The 10693-nt window shown below is 47.1% G+C and overlaps 1 protein-coding gene across 2 annotated transcripts; it reads left to right on the top strand.

The window, feature by feature from the left end:
* Window positions 1–1036: 1036 nt before the first annotated feature.
* Window positions 1037–8365, top strand: LOC146054523 (thioredoxin domain-containing protein 11-like). 2 transcript variants are annotated; one of them, XM_083168073.1, is made up of 2 exons: window positions 1037–1348; window positions 7233–8365. In XM_083168073.1, exons 1-2 carry the CDS (start codon window positions 1200–1202, stop codon window positions 7825–7827), a joined length of 744 nt encoding a protein of 247 aa, XP_083024199.1. In that variant the 5' UTR covers window positions 1037–1199; the 3' UTR covers window positions 7828–8365. The 2 variants fall into 2 exon arrangements, 1 of the variants encoding a protein (XP_083024199.1); XR_014468216.1 differs by lacking the exon at window positions 1037–1348 and adding an exon at window positions 1360–1449.
* Window positions 8366–10693: the final 2328 nt, after the last annotated feature.

The raw sequence follows: 10693 nt of genomic DNA, 5'->3' as shown, positions 1-10693 counted from the left end.
CTCCAGACCCAAATACATCAGTACTGTCCCTCTATTGGAGGCTGACCCGCAGTTGGGGTGGAGCAGGAGATCATATTGGTGATCGCTGAAGAGATGCCTTGCACCTGTGCTCAGCATCTCTTCACTACAGGCAGAAGAACAGGGAGTAGCAAGGGTGTAACTACCATAGGTGCAGGTAGGGTTACCACCTAGTCCCTTTAATTCCGGACACATATTAATTACACAGGTTCTGTGGCTGGCTGACTTCAAGACTCCACTTCACCTGATTTTAAACTGCCACAGAACCTGTGTAATTAACATGTGTCCGGAATTAAAGGGACTAGGTGGTAACCCTAGGTGCAGGGGGTGCAGCTGCTATGGGGCCCAGAGCTGAGAGGGGCCCACTTTACCTGTCAAAGTATCATGTGCTGTATACACTTTTCAGCATTAGGTGCTAAATAGGGGCACTTACAAACTTTGCTATGTGGCCCACATGTATCTTGTTATGCCACTGGGGAGTAGGGATGGCCATTGACCATGGATGATTTCAAAATCATTGATGGTTTATGGCTGATGTCAAATACTTTTGCCATCGATGGGGGAGAACCAGATGGTTTGCTTTTTTTGTTGTTGTTTGTTTCAAAGTGCTGGGGCATGGAGCAAAGCCCCGCCCTTGTGTTTTGATTGGCCCACCAGCCAATCAGTGAAACACAATGGATGACCATCGATAGTTAAAAATACCGATGGTCATTCATTGCATATGTTAACACTATCCATGACCAGTTGCACAATTGACATCGATGGCAACCATCGATGGCTATCCCTAAAAAATTTGTCAGGGAGAGAGTTTGGGGCTTGCCTAGTCACTATGAAAGTTTTGGAAATGCCCCCCAAAATGATAAAAAACAGGTGGTCGTGGCAATAGACCATGCCCCTTTACCGATGCCCCGCCCATTTCCCATTTAGCCCCTCCTCTTTTCACGACCAATTTTAACATGCAATGTTGGGAGCTATGCACTGTGATCAGGGGGGGGGGGGGGGGGGGGGCTAGTCTAACCTGCCCCGGGGCCAGCCCTCCACCAATAGCCGCGACACTGGGGACAGCTCTACCTCTCTCTCCTATTTGGCAGCGCCCGCCCACCACAACCCCTCGGTAGCACTGCAGTATCAGTGGGGGTACCTGCTACCTCTGCCTCCTCTCCGTCACCGTGCTGGGCAATATGCTGGCAGTCTATGGCTGTATAATCTTCATGAAGGGGGAAAGATGGGACAACTTCACACAGCCGCCTCCAGCGCAGCTCTCAGCCCAACCGTCCTCGCTCGCGCATCTCGCAGCCCAACTGTCCACTCGTTGTCACGTGACAAAAAGGTGAGTGATGACGTCAAGCAACAGCCGCGAGGGACGCGCCTCCCCTAGCGCTTAGGTGCGGGGCTTACTGACGTGGGTGTGGTGCGCGGGCCGAGCACAGTGTGAGTGTACTTGAACAAGTGATGAGTAGCAGCAGCGGAGTAGCTTGCACCCCCCAGTAACACTAGAACAGCTGCTTCCACCTGCCCAGCAGCAAAGGACAGCCCCTGCTACCCACCCCCAGCGGTAGCACAGCAGATGGCCATCGACCATCGATGATTATAAACCATCGATGGTTTATGGCCGATGTCGAATAGTTTTGCCATCGATGTGGGAGAACCAGATGGTTTCCCACCATCGATGTCAAGCTTAAAACAAATAGTTTCGTTTTTGCTTTTTCCCCAAGGTGTCGGGACACGGAGCATAGCTCCACCCCCGGCACCCGCGAAGCACCGCCACCGCATTTTTATTGGCTTACAGGCCAATCAATCAAAGAAAATGTATGACCATCGATATATAAAAACATCGATGGTCGTCCGTGAATATTTATACACTATCGATGGAGGGTGTAAAGACCCAGTCTGCGCAGTGATATCCGCCGTGATCGCGGAAGCACATAGTCCGGCCAATCCCCTATCACCTATCCCCTATCACCTATCCCCTATCACCTATCCCCTATCACCTATCCCATATCACCTATCCTCTATCACCTATCCTCTATCACCTATCCCCTATCACCTATCCCCTATCACCTATCCTCTATCACCTATCCCCTATCCTCTATCACCTATCCCCTATCCTCTATCCCCTATCACCTATCCCCTATCACCTATCCTCTATCACCTATCCCCTATCCTCTATCCCCTATCACCTATCCCCTATCACCTATCCCCTATCCTCTATCCATTATCACCTATCCCCTATCACCTATCCTCTATCCCCTATCCTCTATCACCTATCCCCTATCACCTATCTCCTATCCCCTATCCCCTATCACCTATCCCCTATCATCTATCACCTATCCCCTATCCTCTATCACCTATCACCTATCCCCTATCCTCTATCCCCTATCTCCTATCCTCTATCCCCTATCACCTATCCCCTATCCTCTATCACCTATCCTCTATCCCCTATCACCTATCACCTATCCTCTATCCCCTATCACCTATCCCCTATCCTCTATCACCTATCCCCAATCACCTATCCTCTATCCCCTATCCCCTATCTCCTATCCTCTATCCCCTATCACCTATCCTCTATCCCCTATCACCTATCCCCTATCCTCTATCCCCTATCACCTATCTCCTATCCCCTATCATCTATCACCTATCCCCTATCACCTATCCCCTATCATCTATCACCTATCCCCTATCCTCTATCACCTATCCCCTATCACCTATCCCCTATCACCTATCCCCTATCCTCTATCCCCTATCACCTATCCCCTATCCTCTATCACCTATCCCCTATCACCTATCCTCTATCACCTATCCCCTATCACCTATCCCCTATCATCTATCACCTATCCCCTATCACCTATCCTCTATCCCCTATCACCTATCCCCTATCACCTATCCCCTATCACCTATCCCCTATCATCTATCCCCTATCACCTATCCCCTATCACCTATCCCCTATCCTCTATCACCTATCCCTTATCTCCTATCCCCTATCCTCTATCACCTATCTCCTATCCCCTATCATCTATCACCTATCCCCTATCCCCTATCACCTATCACCTATCCTCTATCACCTATCCCTTATCTCCTATCCCCTATCCTCTATCACCTATCTCCTATCCCCTATCATCTATCACCTATCCCCTATCATCTATCACCTATCCCCTATCACCTATCCTTTATCACCTATCCCCTATCACCTATCCCCTATCACCTATCCCCTATCATCTATCACCTATCCTCTATCACCTATCCTCTATCCCCTATCATCTATCACCTATCCCCTATCACCTATCCCCTATCCTCTATCACCTATCTCCTATCCCCTTTCATCTATCCCCTATCCCCTATCCTCTATCCCCTATCACCTTTCCCCTATCCCCTATCCTCCATCACCTATCCCCTATCACCTATCTCCTATCCCCTATCACCTATCCCCTATCATCTATCCCCTATCACCTATCCCCTATCACCTATCCTCTATCACCTAGCACCTATCCCCTATCACCTATCCCCTATCCCCTATCATCTATCACCTATCCCCTATCATCTATCACCTATCGCCTATCACCTATGCTTTATCACCTATCCCCTATCCTCTATCACCTATCCCCTATCACCTATCCCCTATCACCTATCCCCTATCACCTATCCCCTATCATCTATCCCCTATCATCTATCCCCTATCACCTATCCCCTATCACCTATCCCCTATCACTTATCCCCTATCACCTATCCCCTATCCTCTATCACCTATCCCCTATCCCCTATCACCTATCCCCTATCATCTATCACCTATCCCCTATCACCTATCCTCTATCCCCTATCCCCTATCATATATCACCTATCACCTATCACCTATCTCCTATCCCCTATCACCTATCCCCTATCACCTATCCCCTATCCCCTATCATCTATCACCTATCATCTATCACCTATCCCCTATCATCTATCACCTATCCCCTATCACCTATGCTTTATCACCTATCCCCTATCACCTATCCTCTATCACCTATCCCCTATCACCTATCCTCTATCACCTATCACCTATCCCCTATCATCTATCACCTATCACCTATCACCTATCATCTATCACCTATCCCCTATCACCTATCCCCTATCCTCTATCCCCTATCACCTATCCCCTATCACCTATCCCCTATCCTCTATCACCTATCACCTATCCCCTATCATCTATCCCCTATCCCCTATCCTCTATCACCTATCCTCTATCACCTATCCTCTATCACCTATCCCCTATCACCTATCCCCTATCACCTATCCCCTATCCTCTATCCCCTATCACCTATCCCCTATCCTCTATCCCCTATCCTCTATCACCTATCCTCTATCACCTATCCCCTATCCTCTATCCCCTATCCTCTATCACCTATCCTCTATCACCTATCCTCTATCACCTATCCCCTATCACCTATCCCCTATCACCTATCCTCTATCACCTATCCCCTATCATCTATCACCTATCCCCTATCACCTATCCCCTATCACCTATCCTCTATCACCTATCCCCTATCACCTATCCCCTATCACCTATCCCCTATCCTCTATCACCTATCCCCTATCACCTATCCTCTATCACCTATCCCCTATCCTCTATCCCCTATCCTCTATCCCCTATCCTCTATCCTCTATCACCTATCCCCTATCCTCTATCACCTATCCCTTATCTCCTATCCCCTATCCTCTATCACCTATCTCCTATCCCCTATCATCTATCCCCTATCACCTATCCCCTATCTCCTATCCCCTATCCCCTATCACCTATCCCCTATCGTCTATCACCTATCCTCTATCACCTATCCTCTATCCCCTATCACCTATCCTCTATCACCTATCTCCTATCCCCTATCATCTATCCCCTATCCCCTATCCTCTATCCCCTATCACCTTTCCCCTATCCCCTATCCTCTATCACCTATCCCCCTATAAACTGTTCCGTGAGTGACTTGCTGCCCAGGGCTTGTACCACCCACTCTTCAATAAATTTTTCTCTAGTATTTCTTTCTACTCCTTCTTCAAAACCAATAAAGCGTAAATTATTACGCCTAAGCCGCCCCTCAATGTCGACCATTTTGCGCTGCATGTCCTGCATTTGGCCTGTCATGTTTTTGACCTGGCTCTGAAGTGGCGCTACTGTATCTTCTACAGCCGATACTCTACTCTCCACTTCAGCCACTCGGTCTCTGATCTTGCGTACGTCATCTCTCAACAGCATTAGATCACTTTGTATTTTATTGGTTTGCTCCACCATACGGGTCTCACTAGAGTTAATGGCCTCTAGCAGTTGTTGTAAAGTGACTTCTTGAGATTGTGGATTTTTATTCTCCTTCACTGGAGTAGTGTGCGGTGTGCTGGCCTGGGAGCTGTTGCTAGTCTGATGCCTGGCAAATTTTTCTAAACGTGCAGCAGCTGTGTTTTGGCTGGATTTCCCCATTATTATTGGTGTGTGATAACTTTCTTTTGAGAATTCTGGTTATACTGCAGATATTCTAACCAGTTTTATTCCCTATTATCCAATAGGGGCCAGGACCTTTCACAGCCAACCTTCAATGCTTAGTCCTCAATATATTGGTGCTGGTATTTATTGATTGGTGCAAGAAAGTGCAATTCAAGTACCTTTATCACCGTTGGCAGATTGATTTCTCCTGGATTACAGCATACAGCAGCATACAGCCTAGGTTCCAGCAGACTCTGTAGGCCAGCGAGCATCCGTTCGCCTCACAAACTGCGCTGCCCAAAATGCTTTGCACTGTCTTGGGGCTACCAGGGAACAATGAGCACCGCAGGAACTGGAGCCTGGGGTGCAAAAACAGCTTGCTCCGCCGCCACCACACCTCGTTCCCCCTTTCTCTGCGGCGGGTGTCTCAGGCTGCCGTGTTACTGTGCTGTGCACGCCGCCCACGGGTCCGCTCTCTCACAGCGCGTCACTCTCTGGCGCCGGGAAACTCGGGGATGTCGCCGCCGATGATGCGGATCCTATCTCTCCGTGCAGCAGCGCCTCTCTCTCCTCGCTGCATCAAAACGCCCTCTCGCCAGTCTCCACCGCAGGCACACTGCACCGCCGGAGCAGGGGGCCGACGCACCGCACACCTCCACCGGGGGTCACCACGACCACAGGCTCCCACTGGTAACAGTCTTATTTTTCCTTTATTCCAACATGTGGATGTGCGTAGGAGAGGGCTCCTTAGTTCATGGCACAGGGAGATTCAAGCACACGCTCTCACTCGTGCCCTGCCGTGGCCACGCCTCCCCCTGGCCTGAAAGTTTTGCCACTATAATTGTGTATTATTGTGTACACTCTTTGTTCTATATGTTGGATACAATCCCCAGTATCGCATTCTGATTTCACCAGCAACGTTTTCCTTGTTTTACTTTCATTTTTTTTCAGCGCTTACCCTGGTGGAATGCGCACTACAGTAACTTAAAAGATATGCTGCTGTAAAAAATATAAATAACTGAATTCCTTACAGGATGCTTTCAACAGACAAACATCAATCTCAAAGTGTACTTGTGCCTCCAATATAGCAGGCAGTAAGAGTTAATGGGCAGTATTCAATGCGGCCGGTGAGGGGGTTAAACGGCAGGGCTCACCGAAAACAATGACCCTTGTCGTTTAACCCCAGTGCCGGCCAATGTCAGATGGCCGCGAGGATTCCCCCAAACAGCGAGGTTCGTGGCTAAAGCAGGGACGCCGCTGCATTTAGCCACGAGCCTCGCTGTTTGGCGGCCGCACATGCCGTTTCCGGCCACACACGCAGTTGCCTGCCAAGTTTATTTCTACTTTCGATCGTGGGGCTGCGCTTCGAGATCGGATCCAGCTTAAACACTGTTCGATTTTGATTTGATTTTGGGATGCTGCACCCTGCAAATAGATATTGCAATACTCTAAGATGCCTTGTCAATTGACTTGGGGGCTTTCCAAATTTTTGCATACATATGTAACCAAGATCTCTGAATTACATTATCATGTAGATTTAAATATTGTTACTGATATCATTGAGTGTGCTGGGGGAAACAAAATGTGCTTCTTTCTTGCTTATTCTAATGTTCATATGACTGCGATTGCATGCATTTCCTTTCCTGATGCTGTTTCTGTCTATTGAACGAACAAGGTTTTGGAAGTCTGCTGGGATAGTTCGCAGATGACATATATAAGTACAAGTACTCTAATGCCAACCCTCCACTTATTACTTATGTGTTTGCAGGAAAGACCACAGTGTAGTGTATCCTGAAGATCAGCAAATCACTGTTCCAAACCTTCTGAAGTTTATCCTAAAATATGCCACCCTGCCTTCTGCTGCAGCTGATCCTCCTGCCTCCTGCCCAATGCACTATCTGCAATACAAAGAAGATCAAGTCACTTATCTGGAGCGAGAAATCCAAAGACTGAGGGCTGAAATTACAGTATTACACAATGCCCAGGATCAGCTGGCAGAACGGATTTCGAAAGTGAGGAAAGATACACAAGACCTTAAAGTCCAAAAACGGACCCTAGAACAACACAACAGAGCCTTGGAGGATCACACGGAACAGTTACAAGCTCTGTGTGAGCAAAAAACTAGGGAGGTGGGCACGATGGCGGACAAGATGAAGGAGCTGGTAGCGGCTTCTGAAAGTCTTCTGGCAGAAAATGCACTACTTAAGTTTCTTATGGTAGCACTGGAAGCCAAACACAAAACTAATGCAGAGACAGAAAGGTTTGATAACCACGAGGATGGAATCCGGCCAAGCACTGATGTTTCTGAAGGACAATCTGATAGCTCCAGCACAGAGTATAATAAAGAAAATAAAACAGACTGATATTTTTTTTTTTAGCAGAAATATTTCAAAAATTATTTATACAGATTTTCAAACTGTAAATTAAGGTCTTTATTTCCTTGGGGGTCAGGAATTAAAACTTCTATTTTTGTAACAGCCTAGTTTCTAAGAACAAGTTCTATTCCAGATTTTTTGTCTGCGTTTGTTCTGGCAGAAGTTTGATGACTTCTCTGAAATTAATTAAATCCATGTTGCCTGAGGTTTAATTCTTGTTTTTTTTTTATTGTACATTTTGAAAATAGTTAGACAAATTGTCTGAATAATCTGCAATAATCTGCATTTTTTTAAATTCAGTTCTTAAATAACCCCAACAGATCATGTTTTCTGCATTTCTATAATAATGATGCACAGGTAATCTATTTTGCTTTGTCAGTAATTATCCCCCGGTTCCCACAGGCTGAAATCCTGAAAGCAGGACATGAGATAAGGTATTAAAGACTAGAGTTGAAATCTCAAATATATCTCAACAAACTGTAATATCCACTTCTTATGCAATTTAATAAATAAATGCACAAAAGTCCATTAAGTCCCAGAAAAATGTCATTAATACCATTGTGCGCTAAACTATGGTGCTTATTCAGATCTGATCTCAGTACAAATTTGGTCTCAAAATGGGCAAAACCATGTGCACTGCAGGTGGGGCAGATGTAAGATATGCATAGAGAGTTAAATTTGGGTGGGGTGTGTTGAAACTGAAATCTAAATTGCAGTGTAAAAATAATGCAGCCAGTATTTACCCTGCACAGAAACAAACTAACTCTACCAAATCTAAATCTCTGCACATGTTACATCTTGCCCCCCCCCCCCATATCATATGCAGAGAGATTTAGATTTGGGTGAGTTATTTTGTTTATGTGCAGGGAAAATACTGGCTGCATTATTTTTACACTGCAATATAGATCTCACTTTGAAGTACCCAACTCTAACTCTTTCTGCACAAGTTACATCTGCCCCAACTGCAGTACGCATGGTTTTGTCCATTTGAGAAGGAATTTGCCTTTGCGAGTGAACCAGAATAGTGTCCATATTATCAACAGGAGAGGGCCCAAAGCATATTCTTGCACCTGGACTTACCGCTCGTGTTCCACCACTGAGTGTAATACAGTGCAGCGCAGCTGGGGCAGTTGTAACATGTGCGCATTAGATTTCAGTGGGGTGTGTCCAAACCAAAATTTTTATTACAATGAAAAAATAATGCTAACATTTGTGGGCTACATCCAAAAGCAGCCAGTGCTTACCCTTCACAGTAAAAATATAATTGCATTTGCTCTCCTTGCATGGCATCATGGTTTGTTCCAGACACTTTTTTCCCCTATTTCCCCAGAAACATTTGAAACAGGCCTAGAGAATTTACATGTGTAACCCAGGTCTGGTTCCAATGTATTTTATTGTAGTGTTGTGATGGAGTCACTTCCTGACTACTAGGGCTACATTTAGATATCTGAGAAGCCCCCATTCCTGTCACCTACTTAAAACATGGTTAAAGCATACAGAGAAAGGAATTTTCTGGGTACTTGTGTAGTTTCACGGCGGCAGGCTACTCTATGTTTTCAGCGTAGGCTAAGCTACATGGTCAGCGTAGCCCAACTGCTGCCTAGCGTAGTCAGCCTAGGGACAACGCGGCAGCACTGCGTAGTCAGCTTAGTGTCCCCGTCAGGCAGCTAGTCACTGTACTGTCCCCGGGAGCTGCAGCTCTGTCCCTGGCAAGCCTTGTGGGCGCCTCTCACACAGCTCTGTTAACTACCATATCCCCTGCGCTGGCGGAGAGGTGCTCCATCTGTCTGAGATGCAGGGAGGCGGACAGGGTTAGGGGTTCGGTAGCGCGTGCGTCTTCTGCACAAAAGAGGGGTGCAGTGTGCAAGTGCATCTCATGCACAATAAAGAATGCCTCCATTTCAAACCCCCACTATCCACGCCAGGCTGAAGCTTGGCGAGGGGACGCGGTACGCGTCCTACCGTCCTTTTCATACCCCCACTATCCACGTTGGCATGGAGTTGTCTTTATAAAGTGTGGCGAGCGCAGCGAGGGGAAGCGGGTTACTTAACGTGTATTCCGCATCCGCTCGCCACGCTTCGGGCTCGGTGGCTTGCTGCGCTCTCCACACTTTACACCAATGTGGATAGTGGGGCTATGAGAAGGTCGGGAAGACGTGTACCGCGTCCCCACGCGGGGCTCGCTAAGCTCGCCACGCTTCTGACTGGCGTGGATAGTGGGGGTGTTTCAGGAACACATTCACACCTGTCATGTCAGGCAGGTTAAAATGGTCAATGGTTCCCCACAATGTAAAAAGCCCTGACTGACTACGCTAACTACGTAAGCTCCGGCTAGCCGCAAACCTGATGCTGATACTGACAGGGACACCTGACTGACTACGCTAACTATGTTAGCTCCGGCTAGCTGCGAACGGGTGGGAACACTACGCCGATACTGACAGGGACGCTGACTACGCTGGCCGCAGGAACACTACGCTGATTCTGACAGGGACGCTACGCTAACTACTTAACTGCCGCCGTGAAACTACACAAGTATGATTTCCTGTTATCTGGTGTTCTCCAGTGTTCCCTCTAAGCTGTGCGCACGTGCGCGCGCACACAACTCGACGAGCGTGCGCACAGACATTACAACTGAGCGCACAAAGCAGCAGTGGTCCCTTTTTGCAGTTGTGGACTCAATTAATGTGTGTTTCACCCATTAACTACATTGTGTGCTGTGTTTTGAATGTTTAAATGTTTAATATCATTTTGAAGTAAAGTAACACAAATGCTGAACGTCATTTTCCAGTTATATATAAGTGACGCACAAAAATTTAAATTTCCTTCCAAAGTCGCACAGCCAAAATCTTTTGCC

The sequence above is a fragment of the Crinia signifera genome, unplaced genomic scaffold (assembly GCF_055691185.1).
Source record: "Crinia signifera unplaced genomic scaffold, ASM5569118v1 HAP2_SCAFFOLD_244, whole genome shotgun sequence".
NCBI classification, from domain to species: domain Eukaryota; kingdom Metazoa; phylum Chordata; class Amphibia; order Anura; family Myobatrachidae; genus Crinia; species Crinia signifera.
The sequence above is the reverse complement of the archived record's forward strand: the minus strand, read 5'-3'. Positions and strand labels throughout refer to the sequence as shown.